The following is an 18,952-nucleotide window of genomic DNA, read 5'->3' on the forward strand; positions in this document are numbered from 1 at the left end:
TGTGTGTGTGTGTGTGTGTGTGTGTGTAAAATAAATTCACTATAGGCAACCCTGATGTTGTTGTGTCATTGGGCCATATTGCCCGTAAGCTAGCCAGCACCAATGATAGAGACTGCATCAGCCGTTTGCCTTCCACATCTATCCAAACAACAACTACATCTAACTTAACCCTCCTCTACCCTAATCCTGAATTAGAGCACAGAGGAGAGGTGTGTGGGTCTGTTTATAAAGGTATAGCTATACTTATGGGTCCCAAAAATCCCAGCAAGTATTGTTAAAAAAAAGATTTAGGGTAAAAGTTCAGGTTTGGATTAGGAATGATAACATTAGGTTTAGGGCTAAAGTCAGGGGTTGGGAGTTACAATTGGTGTTAACATTAGGGTTAAGTTGAAGATTAGTTTTAGGGTTAGTGAAAGTAGGATTTTGGAATTGGAATATGTATATGGTCCCCACAGAGATAATAAGACCAATGTGTGTGTGTGTGACTGTGTGTGTGTGACTGTGTGTCTCTGTCATTAAGAATACCCTGACCTTGAATTGGGGTGGGGTTGGGCTTTGTATATAAAAGACTGCGTAAAACTGAAGTTTAAAAAGCACTTTATTGTCAGAAATGCTTTGAGTGTTAACAGACAAGAAGTATGAAACTATGGACATTTGGAGTGTTTATGCTGTTCATATTGTTATAAAGATGCAGTGGCGACTTAAAAAAAAAAAATTTACAAAAATGTTTGCTGATTTCTTTCTCAATTTCTCAGAGTTTAATTAAAACTTGTCTGTTTTTGTACTACAATACTTGTTTTTTTCCCCTGTTTGGTTTCCTGGGTGGATTATAATGGCAGGGTGCCTAACACACTGTCAGAGCTGGATTTCATAATAGTTGTGAGAAAGTGAGCGTGAGGGAGGACGTGAAAAGGGTGCAGTGGGGATCTTCCACTGAAATGGGTGGGGCGACTTGCAAGTCTACTGGGAAGTGTGTGGTATCAGTGTTTTTCAGCTCGGAAATACATACTGATATTTCTGATGCTTCCCCTGCCTCTTCTCAGAACCCTGCACCTCATAGTCCCTTTTCTACTACAGCTCTGGGAAAAATGAAGAGACCACTGCACCTTTTTCTTTCCTTTCCAAAAAAGTTGAAAAGGAAGGTTTTGAGTGAGGAACAGAAGGATTAAAATTAAGAGACCACTGCAAATTGAACCCTTCTGTTCCTCACTCAAAACCTTCCTTTTCAACTTTTTTGGAAAGGAAAGAAAAAGGTGCAGTGGTCTCTTAATTTTTTCCGGAGCTGTATATCAATATCACCTAGCTACCAATACCAGAGCTACAGTACGTGCTAGCATAAATCCTCTAACACACGCACAAACACACCGCATAATTGAAAAGATAAACACAAACACACAACGAAACAATGGTCCCTAGTGCCTTTTCCTTCTCATCTGGAACAAGCTCCCTTCAGATCCACTTCCTTTGCTGTCGACGACCTGGAGTCAGTCCAGAAAAATAGTCAGCGCACACACACTTTGGCCCACAACCACTAACCATCTCTTCACTGCTCAGACAATACAGATAACCAGGTTGCTGTGTATTTGTCTTCCCACTGTTGTTACATTTCCATTATTACAGAATAAAATACTTTTCTGCTGCCTTAAACTTCCTTTTAATGGTGTGATCAGCATAAAGTGAAGGCCTGGTGTCTTTTGAGCTGGGATATGGAAAGTTGAGATGTCTAGGATTTATTTTTGCAAGTGACTTTATATTGAGTGATGTGACTGAGACTAGAGTGTCAGCTGCTCATCAAAAACAAAGGTTGGCCCTTCAAATAGCCCCAAACAACACACACACGTACACACATCCCTCTTGTTCTTGAGACCCCTTGTCTTCCCCTCTGTGCCCGTCACACTAAACAGTCATCAGGTAGGGTCAGGGCATAATCCATCTGTGGGAGAGACAAAGGGCCCACCACAGAGAGGGAGAGACAGGAAGAGCCCCCCCCCCCCCACACACACACACACACACTTATCTTACAGTGACCAGACACGTACTGACGAGCATGCACGCACAGACATAGACACACACACACATTTACAGCTGCAATCACACAGTCACAATGTCCACTTACATTAGGCTAGTGTAGGTTAAAGAGCCTATACTAGTTTAGATGAATGAAGAACATTCAAATCAACAACATTTTAACATATATTCATCCTAGGCTCATAACCTTTACAACAACATTTGGAACACTGTCAAACTAATGGAAAAACATCCCCTAATGACCATAGTCAACGTACTTTGTTCTCATTAGGCATCAATGGACCCTGCGCCCTTTGGGCCTGTAGTATGGGCTTCATTTTGCGACCGAACAGCATCCTCTAGTGGCTGAAAGAGCCAACTGCGATAAACAGGTTAAAGCATATTGACGGGTTTTAGTCTCTCTAAATTAGCCCTAGTCCTTATTGTTTACTAGCTGTAGCCTTGCTGTAACTTCGTGTGCTGGGGTCAACAAGACAAAATGTTCACCATTAAAATCTGAAAACAGATTAGTTTATATAAAAAGAATATAACCTATTGAATGAATATGGTAGGGTTATTTAACCAGCATGAGGGGTGTGGTATACGGCAAAAAGCTAGTCACGCGAGGAATGCTTGGTATATCAAATATACTGTAAACATCTGAGATGGTTTATTGCTATTATTAACCGGTTAGCAACGCAAATAGAGCAGTAAAATGTTACCTGATGTCATACCCGTGATATAAGTTCTGACATATAACGGCTATAATCTAATTAGCATTTTGGATTTGAAACACGCGGTTGATGATGTACAACTACAAACGCATGATGGCGCTACAATAATCTGTCCACAGTTACCAACAAGCTTCCGTGTGAAAGTTCACAGGGCATGCAAATGTCGTGTTGTGTTTTTAGCGATTATGGCTTCCTTGAGTTGGTTTACGTGCAGGCAGCTGCCGCGGATTGCATCTCAGTTCGCCCGGGTAGTGAAGCACGTCTTGCCACAGAACCTCGGGGGACTGCCGGTGAGGAGAGTCCACGGGTCCGCGCGGAGATGGGTAGTTGAGAGAGGACCGTGGAATAAATCTCGGATGCCAGAGACACAACAGTTTCACCGGTTGTCGGAACTCGACAAGGCGGATGCCTTGGTAGGTTGAATGTACAATTCTTGTGTCGCCTTTCTAGAAAATATGCTAAATCACGAATACATTTTCACTTTATTTAAAAATAATTGTTTGTTGCATTTCCATATTCCACGAACAGACTCCCCTATTACAATGTTCTACGCGAATTTAGCTAAGTACCTCAACTCGTTCTCGTTCGAAAACGAGTTGAGGTAGGTGGTTTGAGTGTTGACCTGCTCTGTATGTTTTTGTGTTGTCCGGCAGATGCTGAGAAAGTCCCATGAAACAGGTAACTACACTATTCACTTAGGACCAGGTTAAAAAGAAAGATTTTCATTTAACATGCTATGAACTTTCTAAGAATTTCTTTTGGCAAAGTTAGCATAGTTGTGTACAGTAGACATGCGAACATTAGCCAAAGTTTGAAGGTGGTACAAATCAGTTTACTAATTAAAACATCTGTATATGGACGTTTTAGAATATAAATTAAAACGTCCATTTTATATTATTGACATTTTCATTAATAAAAAGATTTGAAGCACCTTTAAACTTAGAAATCTTTCTACCAATTAAAACGTCTATTATGGACCCTGTTTACACAAAAAGTTTGGACCCTGTGTAAAATGTAAAGAAAAACAGAATGCAATGATGTGCAAACCATTTGAACCCTATATTCAATAGAAATAGTACAAAGACAACATATAAAATGTTGAATCTTGGAAAATGCACACTCACTTTTAATTAGATCCCTGCATCACGTTTAAAAAAAGCTGGGACCAATGCACCACAACATTAGAAACGTGTATTACAAATAAAGTTTACCTGGTGGAATATCACACAACTAATTAGATCAATTGGCAACAGGTCAGTAACATGATTGGGTTTTTAAAAATAATTCCAGAGAGGATGGGCCTGTCAGAAGAGTGGGGAGGGGTTCACCACTATTTGAAAGCCTGCGTTGGCAAATAGTACCACAATTTCAAGAACAATGTATCACAACGTAAAAAGTAGTTTGGGGACCTCATCATCTACGGTACACAATATAATTAAAAGATTCAGGAAATCTTGAGTAATCTCTGTACGCAAGGGACAAGATTGAAAACTGATCTTGGATGGCCATGATCTTCGGGCCCTCAGGCTGCAATGCATTAATAACAGACACAATTCTGTAGTGGACAATGGACATCACTGCATGGGCTCAGGAACACATCTGAAAACCATTGTCTGTCATTACATTGCAACATCCACAAATGAAAGTTAAAACTCTACCATGCAAAGAATAAACCATAAATAAACAACATCCAGAAGTGCCAGCACCTTCTCTGGGCCCGAGCTAATTTCAAATGGACTGAGGTGAAGTGCAAAAACTGCCCTGTGGTGTGACAAATCAACATTTCAGATTATTTTGGGGAATCAAAATGTTGAGCAGCTGAAATCCTGTATCAAACAAGAATGGGACAACATTCCACTTTCAAAACTGTAGCGATTGGTCTCCTCAGTTCCCAAACACTTACAGAGTATTGTTAAAAGAGGTGATGCAACACAGTGGTGAAGATGCCCCTGTCCCAACTTTTTTTGAAATGTGTTGCTTACATCAAATTGTAAATGAGCATGTATTTTTCCAAAAATAATAATGCTTTTCAGTTTCAACGTTAGGTTTGTTGTCTTTGTAAAAAGATTTTGAATATATATTTAGGTGTGTGGGTGGCATGTTCTGGTGGTTCACCTATCCTCCACATGGGAGACAAACCTCATGATTCGCATTAGGCCGATTTGGGGCATGAAAAAACATTAGAAGCTGGTTGAGAGAATGCATTGAGTGTGCGGAGCAGTCATCAAAGCGAAGGGTGGCAACTTTAAAGAATCCACAATATGAAAGGTATTTTGACCTGTTGAAGCTATCGTTTGTCACTACATGACTCCATATGTGTTATTTCATTGTTTTGATGTCTTCACTATATAATGTGGGAAATCGGTAACCTAAAGAAATATCCTTGAATGAGTAGGTGTGTCTGAACATTTGACTTGTACTGTAGATGTATACAAATGTAATATTATGCATTGTAAAGAATAAAAAGGGGCTTTATAATATTGTTAAATGTCTGTTTTGCAAAAGGTATGAACTGGCCAGCCCCACACCCCAAACGTCAGTAGAGGAGCTGAGTTTTGGATAGTAAGATGAAGGATACACAAAGGTATTGGCTGACTTGTGCCAATGTTGCTATCACTGCCAGGTGGCGACGGTGTACAGCAGATCGCTACTTAAGGAGTTGGGTCAAGTCTTGCCAGAGTGAAAACAAGAAATGTCATCCAGTATAATACACTTGAAATGGTGCGTGATAGTCCTGAATAATGCATAGCAGAGCAGAGGACTGAAGATGGAGTTCCTAATTTTACAAAAAATAATTTTGTGTAAAATTGGTTTTCTTCAGAAAAACAAATCATTCATAAACATTGGATGCAATTGCCTTCACATTGCACTAACAATAAATGTCCTTCCGCATTTGAAAGGGAAAAACTCACCCGGGGTTTGAACGTATGCAGCAAACTGTGAAATACCCAAATAAATGGCATGCTAAACTGTGAGTTCATATTTGCCTAGGAGTTTTAGTAATCATTAACATTTGCTGTTTGACTGTTTTACCTTCAATACCTATAATGCATTTTATTACAATGTCAAAAGGCTTGCAGAAAGAAATAAACAGACATTAAATATAGGTCTGCGTATGACTTTAACATGGATCCACATAGCTTGAGCTGTTGGCTGACTGGCAGTACTTAACTCACAATTGTATATTCCATGCAATGATTTTGGTGATTTCTATTAGTTGATAGAGATCTCAGGAGGGTGGAGCTATCTTAAGATATTGCCGCTATGAGTTTACAAATCTAGATCAAGGAACATGAGCAGGCTTCTGACTGCAACACTTCTGGAAGTACCATTTGAACGTTTCCAAAAGCACGTTTTCATGTGATCTTACGTGACAATGTGTAATGCAACGCATTATCAACATATTAAAGCCTGTTTTCACATTTGTTGTTTTTAAAGGCTGAGGAGGGAAGAGGTTAGGCTTGTCTTCAGGCTTGGTTCTGAACACCTTGTTGTCCTCTTCCAGGGTTCCTGTCTTGGTTCCGGAACGGACTCCTGGCTACGGGGATCGGAGTCATCGCGTTTGTCCAAAGCGATGTGGGACGGGAGGCAGGATACGGTACGTAGGCGGTCTGTTTATTGAAGCAAAGCACCATGGTCCTGAAAACCCTTTAAGGTAGCCTCGTAACACCGGACACTATACCACGCTAGGTCTCATTCTCTCTCACCCTCACTCTCTCCCAGCCTTCTTTATTCTGGGCGGTGTGTGCGTGTCGTTTGGAGGAGCGTCATACGTGGGCAGCCTCTTCGCCCTGAGGAAGATGATGCTTCTCTCCCTGCCTGCTGTGCTTCTGAACGTTGCTGTGGTGAGCAGTGTGGCCCTTCTCTGGCTGTGTGCCGTGTCGCTCTACATTGGACGCCTGGAAGTGGAGATCATACATGAGGATGACGAGGACGATGATGGAGGGGACTGTCCGGACTGTCAGGACCGCCATCACCGTGGCAACCACTCTCATGGTGACAGGCATAACGACAAAGGCCAAGACAAGTAGTGCGTGCGTGTGTGTGCGTGTGTGTGCGCGTGTGTGTGCATGTGTGTGACGAAACATAGAAATGAAAGAGATTGGCAAAGGTGTGTGTCTGTCTGTTTAACTGTATAAGTTGATGTCCTCACCAGTTCATTTGGCCATAGCAAATCATGAAAAGTTAGCACATTTTGCCAGACATTAAAAAAAAGAGTTAAATTCAAATTAAAATAGGATTTCTAATGGTAGTGCAAAAATAAGACTACCCAAGTGTAGTGAAAATGTTATTTTTTTTGGTGCTGCCCTTCATTCTGTGATAATGTGTTGAATTTGTGTAACAAAGTAATGCATTGATATGTTGCTTTACAAATGATGAGATTGATATTCAGCTATTTTCTCAGGAGTTACTTTTCTGCTTGTAAAATGATCAGTTGTTTTTTATTTTTCCGTAATTTTGCTTTTAAATAACACACACTCTGAGAGGTTCTGGTATGGATTAATTTACTGCAGACCATTCTTACATAAAGAATCAAAGAGTACTGTACAGTTCTCTAAAACCATACTCTGAGCCAACCCCCACTGTGTTCAGCTTGTGCCCAGGTTATTGTGCACAGCACTATTTGGGTGGAAGTGTCTGGGAATGAGACAGTAGATTCTTGATGCAGTAACCTGTCTTAATACATGCTAGAGATGGACATGTAGCCTTTGTTGCTGTGTTGAATGGATGAGCCAGGTCTGTCACGTGTTGTGTAGAAATGGGGAATAAAACACAGGGTTTCGGTATGTTGTCAATTTTTCTGTTTCTGTTGGTCAATTTTTTTTTCTAATGTTTTTTTATTTTTTCTGTCAGATTGAACAGAATTGGTTATCCTATCAAGTCTTGGGTTTTTTTCTCTTGTTAGGATTTTGAGATGCATGTTTTTTTCCCCTAAGCCCATGCAACTTTGCCATGATTGTGTATCATTAGTTATTACTTTTTAAACATGTCCAAAGATTTTTGATTCAATAGTTTTGATTTCATAGTTTATGTAATTTTACAAAAGTCAACGGAGTCCAAATACAACCCTAAGCCCCTCTTGTAGGTGGGGGGAGGGGGGTTCTGAAAAGAAACTATAACATTTGTACAACTTGTATACTTGATGTTTGTGTGAGGTGATAAATGTAACATATAGATATTGTTAGTCTCTAGCCTGATAGACCATCTTGACCTGATCGCTGCGCTACAAAACATGATGGTCTGATATCATGGGAATGTGTAACACAGTATATGTAAATCTATGACCGCTGAATTCATAAGACCTGTTGTTATGTTAAGGCACATTACAATGCACTATTAAAATGTATAATATTACAAATTTGCTAAACTTATATGTTATGAATGCTACTAAAACAATTAATATCTTACAAATGTAAAGACCTGTATTATATGTTAGGAATTATATTTAAAATTGTGTGTTACAGTACTGGGGTTTGGGTTAAGGCTACAATATGCGTTACAGTACTGGGGTTTGCGTTAAGGCTACAGTATGCATTACAGTACTGGGCTTTGGGTTCAGGTTATGCGTTACAGTACTGGGGTTTGGGCTAAGGTTAGAAAACAAAAACAAACAAATCCACTCCCATGGATTCAAACTGCAACCAGGTCGGGATGTTTATTTTCATCCACCCGCCTCAACCCAATCACCCTTTTCAATTAGCCAGTCTTTAATTCTAAATTCACTCAACACTGATCCTAGTGGCTAGCCTGTACCCTAATGCACATATTCGGCTGTCAAGATATAGTTACGCTAACTTTCGTATTCCCCGAGACCAGTCAGAACATGATCTTCCGGGACCGGATGGTGAAACGGTGCTAGCTAGCCGTTGGGTAAGAACCTGTGTGTATAGAGTTGTAGTGGGATGCATTTGTTTTTGTATGGTCTTCAGTACAACTTACTGTGCAGCATTAAACTTCACGTTTGTATGTATGAATATGTACATAAACACGGTTACCTGACTGGTGGTGAGATGACACTTTTTTGTGTGTGTGAAAACAGAAAGGGGCTGTTACAGCAGTGGGGGTAGTGGGAAATGTTTGCGAGGTAACTTTGGTTACAACTGAGTTCAGTCTGGTATTACCGCTCAAATGAATGTGGCTACATTTCCATTTCCATGTCAACTTGATCCTGGGGAGGTTACAGCCTTATTAACACCATTTACCTTGAATGAGATGACAGCCTCTAATTGACAACCAATACAGTCACACTTTCCCTCTTGCAAAGAATGCATCTTAAACCACAGCCTTCATTTAAGGGTGGACGCATAGCTATGTTCAGTGAAAAACATTGCATGTAAATACATATAAGCATATAAGATCACAATATCACACTACATTTTTTTGCAAGAAGCATGGCAATATGGATATGAAAGTTCACACACTGCTACTATAGCAAATAATTGTTTCGATGGGATTGGGAAAAATAAATATGGGATTAACAATAGCTAATAAAAAAAATACATATTTTTTAATTCATGTTGATTTCGGATGAATTTTAAATGCGGTAATGACTTGCCAGATGGTTCAGCAGTCTCATGAAGAATTCTGCATTCCATTTGCTGTGGGTAACATACACTGTCACAAGCCTCCTAGTTAGCAACACACTCAGTCCCCACTAAACAGCTGAGGCCTGAGCTGTAATTTAAAGGTCACTGAAGCTGCTAGCTAGCTGGAGAAAAGTTAAATCATGCTACCTTCATTTGATAACCTTCTGGTCTTTAAAGAGGAATTCTGCAAACAATAACAAAGGTCACCCCATCACTGATTTGACAAACAGCTGTGTGATCCAGCTTGACAAAATGTAACCACTGTGTCAATCATATGTACTCAGGTCTGACTGATAGCAGCTTTAAGGTGAGCATTTTAAAGGTCCATTATTTAAGAATCAGACTATATCATTTATTTATTAAAATAAGATTCCCCAAAATATATGCTCCATTCATGGATAGCCATTTTAAAGATTATTAATACTATCTTTGTTCATGTTTCTTCATGTAGCCTGGAAAATACTCATCAATGCACAGCATAACTTTCCCCAAAATCCTATACATAAAATAATTTAATAGTTGTAAACACTTTTTATTGTTTGTTAAATGGGAGACCTCTAATTTGCTCACATTTTGTAAAAGCTGAATCTCAGCCCCAGGGAATTCCAAACAAGCTGCCATCTCTGCGATGTCCTTTCTCTGACCACTACACGGCCTCCTACTGGATACACTCCCAAGAAGAAGTTTAAAATCTTGAACCATTCCAGCTAGAGTAGAGGAACCGAACCAACTTTTACATATTCAGGATAACTTCAAATTCCAATTTTTTTTTTTTTACACATTTTCTGAAGTGCTGTGTTGAAGCTGTGTTAAAGTCGAGTCTGCAAATGGCATCATGAGGGGGTGTATTTAGTGGGAAAATTGTAGTGGTGTATTAAGCTAAAACCGATCAAGAGTAGGGTTGAATATACAGTAAATGTACGGTGGCTCTCAGAAGTATTTGCCCTGTTGGACTTTTCTACATTTTAAGGTGTTACAACAGCAAATAAAAATGTATTTAATAAGGTGTTTTTGCCACTAATGAACACAAAACCACATCCATAATGTCAAAGTGAAAAATAAAATCTACAAATTATTATTACCATAGCCAGTTCAGGGGTAATTTGCCAGCGATGCATCAGCTGACATCGAATCGCTCCAATCACAATATCAGATTTCAGTGCAGGTTTGTCTATTTAATCGTCTGGTTACTCATTCAATCTTATATGCTGATGGTCGTACTAGCATATGGGTTCATATCCACCCACCGCCCCTGCCTCCACCGGTTTGGCCCAGTCTGCTTTGTAACGTACCTAGCTCATTGCCAATGGGGATTTCTATTAATAATATTACAGTGATGTTATAGTTTGTTAGTATCTTATACACGATCGTGCGATGCAGTGAGTTAACCCAGAAGAACCTAATGCCAAGACATTGCATGTAAATTGCTGTGCACAGCTCTCCATTAACTAATACGTGGCGTTTTCCTTTCTGAACTAAATTCATTACAAATTCAAAACAGAAAATAATTGATAGTTAAAACATGTTATTTAATTTTTAAGATGGCAAATTGATCCATTTGCTGTAATTTGAAATCATATTATTTTGGAGGTTAAGAATCCTGTCTCACATGGAGAAAATGTTTGTAGTGGCAGTGGAATGTTATAATTGGCCCACTCCTGACAAAACTGAACTAATTGTAGGCCGATTATTTTCTCTTCAGGGCTGTTGGTTCTGTCACAATTTCTCCAAAGGTGTTACTATGGTAATCCCCTAAATTATATGATTAATCTACCCTCAACAGTTTAATGAAAAAGGCTGTGATAGTTGGAGCCAGATATTTTTATATTACAGCACCAGGTAACCGGGGAGAAGTTGCAGTTAACAGCTCCTCTTTTGCTCACTGTCCTTCTTGCCAGCTCAGGAATTCAATGAAACCCGCTGTGTGTTATTGATCAGATTCTCCAGCTAGTCTACCTGAACTACATTCACTGCAAAAGAAAAACATGAATCACTACAGGTCATTTTTCAGTGGCCTTATTGAATGCAATAAGTCATTTACTGAGCACATCCTTTACAGGGGCTGGGGAAACATGAAGATTTGTTGGCAGATTCCAGTCTTAGCCAATCTACCAAGACAGAATGTTGTATCCAGGCACTCTGGGTTGTGCCCTTAGTCATGGTATAATGTTCATATCTTACTTCCCCTTGCAAGCAAATTGCTGACAGTTTCTCTCAATTGCTAAAACACTGAAACCCATTGGCTAAACGAAGTTCTCAATTGCCTGAACTCATTTAGCTAAATGTGCAGTCTGTTGTCAATACCTTAAACCATTTCACATGGTAAAACACCATTTTCGGATCTCACTTAGACTTTTCAGCAAACCTCTAAACACATTCTCAATCTCAGAACACCTTCTGCACTCTAATGCACATGTCATCCATGCTGGTAAACACAAGTGGCAACGATCAAATACAAATAGAGAACACATGTCATTGATTGAACATTTAAAAATGATTTAACCTGTTTCAAATGATGTGACACAACCAATATAAGCCAGTACATTTTGACTGGTTGCATATCAACAAAGAACAAGAATGACAGTATCACAGAGACAAAGGACAAGTTTGTGAGATGCAGGGTTCTGTACTGTAAAAATAGGGGTACAAGGAGGCGGAAGAACAAAAAAATACATTCAAAGAGCAAAGCAGAGTAGTAATTGCTGGTCAATTTTGAGCTACTATGATAGAACATGTTTTCGTTCATCAAAAGACAATGACGAAAAAATATGAAATTTGTTTTGGGATTAAAATGTACTTCTCCCTGAGAACTATATGTTTCTATTTTTTGGTGTATTGTTTACTGACTGCTTGATAGTGTATATCATTTGGATCACTTTGTTTATGATTTGAGAGCAGTGTTTGATTTTGAACACAGGTAAAACTGTTTTGAGGCGAAAGTTTCATTTTGCTAGAGGAGTCAGAAGTTTTGTAAATAGTGCTTGAAGATGAGGTTTTGTGTTTAATGTTTTCAGAAAATGTGTTTTAGCAATTGAGAAAAACTGTAATTATAAGCTGGGTGGTTGAAATCCTGAATGCTGATTGACTGATCCAGTAGGTGGCAGTATAGGGGTCTGAGAAGGACTTCCCCGAGAGATTTGACTGCAACTGGACCTCTCAGGATCATAGCTGCCATAAAATGACAGGTGGATTTGGCCTCCCCCGATCTGCCATTGCTTGTTTGGGGAGAGATGATCGTATCTAAGTTATGCAGATGTGCCGTTTTATGTTACCAATAGAAATTCTGCACATTAGAATGTGCTTTTGAATGCACCTAAATTAAATAATTTTACGTTGTGACACACTATCATTCCATTATTACGGCAGATACGGTGCCATGAAAAAGTATTTGCCCCCTTCCTGAGTTCCTCTATTATTTCATATTTGTCACACTGAATGGTTTCAGATCTTCATGCAAAATGTAATGTAATATAATATAAGATGTAATATAATATAAATGTAATTGTGCTCACTAGATGATGCATTTACCACGCTTATCCATGGGGCTGTTCCATTTTGAGGTGTCATGATAAATATTACATTAAGTTGTCCATTTTAACTTCCGCTAACTCTCTAACATTTTGGAGAAGTGTGGCTGTTTTAGATTTTCAGCTACATTGATGTGCTATGTTCTAATCTAGGAGGAGAAACAGCACTTTGGAGGCAGAATCTGCATTACAGGGCCTCCTGGGAGCACAGGCTCATGTGATCACGTAAGAACAACTTGGGAGAATGATCAACCACAAAAGACAGTATCAGAAGTAAAAATACAGCACGCTTCGGTGCCTTTCGAGACATAATAATCTATCCAGAGTAGACCCACAACTGATCCAAATAGAATTAATACAATGAAACATTCATTCAAATAACAAGGTAAATTGTGCAATGCATTATTCATGCACATCACCACACCTGGCTTCTCCACTGGCTGTCAACTATTCATTTATTTTTGGTGGATTTATATGGAAAATCAGCCACGATTTGATTGACTGTACACGTGGTGGGCTTACTAGTTAACCTGCTGAAGATCCAGCGAACAATCCATCTGTTGTCACTATGTGGACAGAGAGCAGAACAGACCTTCAGGTGGTAGTTCAGATCAACCCTATTGACAGGTAGCACACAAAAACATTTGTGTGCACGTGTGTGTGTACGTGTGTGTGTTAGTGTGTGAGAGAGAGAAACAGTATGTGCACCAAACCAATTCAACAGGGGAATTGAACAGATGAGGACATTTGGCTGGATGGAGGAAATTATATAGTAAATGAACCAGGCACTCCCCTCCCCAGGGCCTAATAAAAAAACTAAACCTACAGTACAACCCCCGTCCTCTGCCTGTCCACATAACACCCATTAAAGAATACAAACAGCAGTGTCCTGCCTAACCCGGTTGGTAGACACCAGAGTAGTGGGTCCGACACTCACGGGAGAGCTGCTGTCAGAATGTCCTCCCTCGCACTAAAACTGCTGCTTCGGGTGAGAGTGTCTGCTCAAATTACTTGTAGGTAAAAATCCCAGATAGGAATCACCGCGCTGGTCTCACCGCACCCTGAGAGCAGTGTGGATGACAGGGATCACGTAGGCCGGGCCCAGGTGAGAGATCTCTCCGCCACTGATTCCCCGGAGGGGGGGGTGAGCCACCACTTGAGATGCTTGGACTCACCTCGGCGTCCGAGATGGGGCGTTCGTTCCCTGCTCGCTCGCCCGCTCCTCGCCCCGCCTCTCCAGCTCTCTGTTTGTCGAACTCAGGTAAACTCCGGTGCTCCCGTCTTCCGCTCTGTCTAGCGCTCCACCCCGGGCCGTTTTGGCGCAGTTCATTTCTCATGCAGGGTGTGTCTGGTGCTGCGCTGTGCCCCCCCCCAACCCTCTGGCTGCAGGCAGCTCTGTTTGGCATGCAGGCAGCTCCCAGGGCCTGGCGCGTCTAAAGGGCAGTGCGCCCAGAGGCACGCGCCCACACTGACAAACACCTGGACACAAGACTGACTCACCACAGCCCCACCGCCACACCGCCCCACCGCCCCACCGCCCCACCGCCCCACCGCCCAGCACTGCAGAGGGTTATGGATGAGCACACGGCCCACCATTCAGAATGTGGACTGAACTGAGGGACGAGTGAACGGGGAAAGAGATGGAGAGAGGTCGAGAGAGGTGGAGGGAGGTGGACCGTAAGAGAGCTGGAGTGGGGAGAGAGGTGGAGGCAGAGAGGGGTGGAGATGTCAGAATTGAGAAGACAGGTGGAGTAGCAGGTGCAGAAGGTGTGGCAGAGTTCGCACAGTAAAGGGAAAAGAGATGATGGTGATGGATGATGGTGATGGATGATGGTGATGGATATCGGATGCGGTCATTGATGGATAGACGACGGATGGATTGGGGGTGTAAAGGCATAGTCCATGAGGAGGGGTTGGGCAGTTGGCTTTGACCTCTCAATTATTCATCATGTTTTCAGTTCGTCTGGCCCATTTACATGTGCTAAGGTATTTCCCTAGAGACCGCGACTCTGTTCAGAGGCCAAGATAAGCCTTCAGAGTCACTGACAGCCACCAGGGTGTAGAGGTGAGGTGAGACGCCCATGTCCCTGAGAACCCACTGTCTCTATCAGAGATGTAGAAGCCCACCTTTACCAGAACCATGGGAAAGGCTATCAGCTGAACTCGCTCTTGAGAAAGAAAGAGATAAAAGAGGAACCTGAGGTCATTTCTCAACGCTTTTTTTTACACGCGTGCAAACACAAACCCGACAGACACGCTCACAAACAGACACGCACAGGCACACACAGGCACACACACACATTTTCTCCCCAACAACTGCTCTTGTTTAGTATGCGCTTCCTTTGGTCTTGAGGAGGAATGATCCTCACTCTAATGAACTGGGGCCTGCCACTTGAATGTAAAACAGGATTTAACCCATCTTCAATGTCAGAGCCCCTCCCCAGGGCGGCCTGGAACAACACAACACCCGCTCTGGAACGTACGCACGTACCACCCTGCAGTAAGGTACTCGCATACGAACAAGCGAGCGCACACATACAAACACACGCGCACCGACACTGTGTGCGTACACACGGCCTCGGGCAGACAGACACACGCCGCCAGACGCGCACAGACACACACACACTCTTTGTCTTGTCCTGGAGAGGTTTTGACCGCAAACCTGGACGGCCGTGTTCCCCATGCGCCACATCATGCCGGGTCACTCTAACCTGGTCCCAGTGAGTACCGTGGAGGGTCTTTTACGGCAGACGCTCTCATTAAACATCCTTACCGCTGCTTCCGGTCATGGCCGGCAGACCCGGCCCTGCGGTCGGAGACAGTCAGAAAAGTAGAACCACTTCAGTGTGCTCCTCTACTGGAATCTTTTATTATCATCATCATCGCCATCATCATCATCACCATCATCATCCTCACCTGCATCATTTTTTATTACATCGGTTCATTTTTGTTTGAACATCAGAATGGGATGGCATATTTACAAACATTTGAACAGAAAAGGGTTTAGGTTCACAGCGACGGAGAGAGAGACTGGTAGAGTTTTTATCTGGACGCATTGTAGTGGAGCCATTGGAATTACAACGGACAGGCATCCATCTGCTCTCATGATAGATAAGACCCGTTATGATGATGTCCCACCCGATCCAACAGGTATGCATTCATCTACGACCAAGACAGTGATTTAAGAGAGGGACATTTTAATCTCTATCGTTTCAGTTTGAGATGATTTCCTTGGATGTAATTTCCGTTGATGGGTGTATAAATATCTTTAAAATGATTTATTGTGGGGATATTTTACCACTGTTTCTCATCGCACCTCTAATGACCTAATCTGTTTCTTTTGAGGGGGCAACTTTGAGAAAGGTTACATTCCTCTTTAATCGACCAGAAAAGTACTAAATCCCCATGGTCAGAATTTAATGACCACACATTTAATCAACTTGTATTAAACTCCTGTGGTCTTATGTCAGTCAAAAACCAGAACAACCCATTTTTAATGGCCTTAGCTGAGTCTAAGTATTCATCATAATCACTCTAAATTTTAAATCCCTTAAAGGGATACTTCAGGTTTTTTTAGTCTTACCAAATATCAGATGACACAGATACATAGAAATGGTATCCACAAATGATTCTGATTCTGTAGACAATAGTAGATACAGGCTTTTTTCCCCCAAAAGCCAGAAAATCCATACTTAGGAAATGTAAAATATGATGTGCTGTGGCAGGGGTGTCAAATCGGTTCCACGGAGGCCCGAGTGCAGGTTTTTTGTTTTTCCTTTAAATTGGTTCCCAGTTCAGACCTAAACAACCAGGTGTGGGTAGAAACTAACCAAGTGACCGAATTAATCATTCAAGTACAAGGTGAAAGCGGAAACCTGCAGACACTGGGCCCTCCATGGGACCAGTTTGACACCTCTGTGCTATGGGTTCTAGGTTCACTAAAACTGCCAGTAAGTGCTCAAGCAAATATTATGACTAAAAATACAAATATCTGAAACTTCCCAAACCCTTTATTTCAAACATGTTTGTTGAAGGATTCAAAGATGGTTTTGGGGATTTTCAAAACCCCACATGTAAGACAACAGTTTACACACCCTGTCCACATAATGGCAGCCACATGATAGTATAAGAACATGGCTTTCATCACACACACACACACACACACACACTCCCAGAATATTTATCTTTCACAACACGTCATTCTATTAGACAATTTTCTGTTTTTACAAGACTAACAACATTAGCCAGTGATCAGCCTCCCGGTTTTTCCTTCCCCGATGATATCATAACAGAACCGTTTCAGTATGGCGTGGAATGTACGTGGGACTCCCTGACTGTGCTTTCACTGTCTTCACTGTCTCAAACCCTCTCCAACAGGGTTCACCAAGGATGTGTTGGGATATTACCTCGGGTGTCCGTGACAGACCACTGTTGTCTCCTAGTGTAATGCTTAACCCTGTGTAAGAGATGAACCAGTATTTCACACAAGCAAGAGAATAAAACCCCCCCCACAAATGTTCTACTTCTCTTACTTGTCATTCAGACGTCTGTGAGTCAGGTTAAAATACTGAAGATGAAGTAGTGAAGGTGTGTATGGTTTTTGTCTCTATGTACAGTATGGCTTTCAAAGAGCTCTGTAAGTCCTCGGGACAGTGGTGGAGAGAGGGTCACTATGACAACAGGACAACGCTTCCCACACCACTAGGACAAAGTCACCAGTATGTTCCTTCTCTTATCCCTTGGCACTGGACTTCGCCCAACTCCCCATGGTAGCTGTGTACAGAGGTCCTTCCGTCTGGTGTTTCTGGGCCTGCCCGCCACTGTCCTGCCCCCCGTGTCTCTCTCCTCATCTCAGTCCTCCTCTGACCCTGCGCCCCCCCTTAGTCCGTTCATACAGAAGGGGTTGAAAGGGTTGTCTGAGAACCCACTGAATGGGGGCAGGCCGGCCAGCCTCTGGAGGTGGGGGAAAAAGGCCGGGGGACCCTTGTGGTGGTCGGAGCGCAGCCCCTCAGTGCCGGGGTGGGTGGGGGGCATCTCTGGGGGAGCGTAGCGGATGGTGCTGGGCGCGTACAGACTCTGGGGCCCCTGGGGGCCAAGGGCCAGGGGGTGGAACAGCACCCGTCCTGCCGCGCCCCCTGCAGCCAGTCTCTGGAGGAGCTCAAAGTCAGGCCCGCCCCCACGGCCACCAGACATGCCCCGGTCCTCATGGGGCAAAGGGGACGAGCCAGACATGGGAGGAGACATGGCTGGGGAGGGCGGGGTGAAGAGACCTTTGGGAGGGGCCTCACTGCTGGAGGAGGAGTCCGGAATAGGCGTGGGTGGGCTGTCGCCGTTCAGGCTGCCGGAGGGTGTGTGTGTGTGTGAGGGGGGAGGCTGGGTGTGCGAAGCGTGAGTGTGTGTCCAGCGGCTGCCTGTGACCAGGGCCTCGTGTTCAGTCTTGATGCTGGGGGGGCCAGAGAGGGGCGAGGACACCACACTCTTCAGGTGCTGGATGATCGCTCGGCCGTTGTGCAACCTGCCTCCCGTCTCCCTCCTCGTAGGAGTTGCCCTTCCCCGTTTGGATAGCCCCTCCTCTCGTTTGACCCGCCCACTGTCGCCCCCTTGCTCCCACTCCCTCTCCTCCTCCTCCCCATCGCTGTCACTTCCTAGGTCTGAGGAGGCTGACATGCTCTCCTCCCTCTGGCGGAACTCTTCAAGGCGACGTCGAGTTTCCAGGGGAGCGCCTTCACAGCTGGACTGCAGAGGACGCTTCCTCCTGTCCTCTGATTGGACGCCAGGGTTGTAGGTCTCTCTAACTTTGGGGTCAGAGTCACACTTGCTCACAGAGCTTTTCATTGACAGTGGGCCTGAGAAGTAGACAGAAGGAGGATGCATTTCATTATATGATAGATGTTGAAGCAGCATGCATGTTTGCAGAGGTGTAAAAAGTACAAAGTGCTCACTAAATGACCAGGTGAAGGGAGTACATCACTAACAAGTGACCTTATCATTTTTATTTTATTTAATTAATCAATGGTTAGTTCTGAACCATTCTTTTTGCCTGGTGATTTAGGTTTTTGCATTGCCATTTAGAGCTAGGCGTAAGGTTTTGCTTAGG

The 18,952-nt window shown here is 42.7% G+C and overlaps 2 protein-coding genes across 4 annotated transcripts in view; one reads left to right on the top strand and one right to left on the bottom strand.

Annotated features, from left to right (window-relative positions):
* The first annotated feature begins 2,855 nt into the window (after nucleotides 1-2,855).
* Nucleotides 2,856-8,741, top strand: tmem160 (transmembrane protein 160). The gene is made up of 4 exons (XM_010872850.3): nucleotides 2,856-3,154; nucleotides 3,395-3,419; nucleotides 6,247-6,339; nucleotides 6,465-8,741. Exons 1-4 carry the CDS (start codon nucleotides 2,927-2,929, stop codon nucleotides 6,770-6,772), a joined length of 654 nt encoding a protein of 217 aa, XP_010871152.1. The 5' UTR covers nucleotides 2,856-2,926; the 3' UTR covers nucleotides 6,773-8,741.
* Nucleotides 8,742-16,845: 8,104 nt separating this feature from the next.
* Nucleotides 16,846-18,952, bottom strand: part of npas1 (neuronal PAS domain protein 1) — a 33,502-nt gene continuing 31,395 nt past the window's right edge. For all 3 annotated transcript variants that reach the window (XM_010872839.5, XM_010872832.5, XM_020048975.3), the window contains one exon: nucleotides 16,846-18,701. In XM_010872839.5, the coding sequence (XP_010871141.3) occupies nucleotides 17,707-18,701 (995 nt within the window). In that variant the 3' untranslated portion in view covers nucleotides 16,846-17,706. The remainder of the gene's footprint in view (nucleotides 18,702-18,952) is intronic.

This window comes from Esox lucius, chromosome 1 (assembly GCF_011004845.1).
Source record: "Esox lucius isolate fEsoLuc1 chromosome 1, fEsoLuc1.pri, whole genome shotgun sequence".
Lineage (NCBI taxonomy): Eukaryota > Metazoa > Chordata > Actinopteri > Esociformes > Esocidae > Esox > Esox lucius.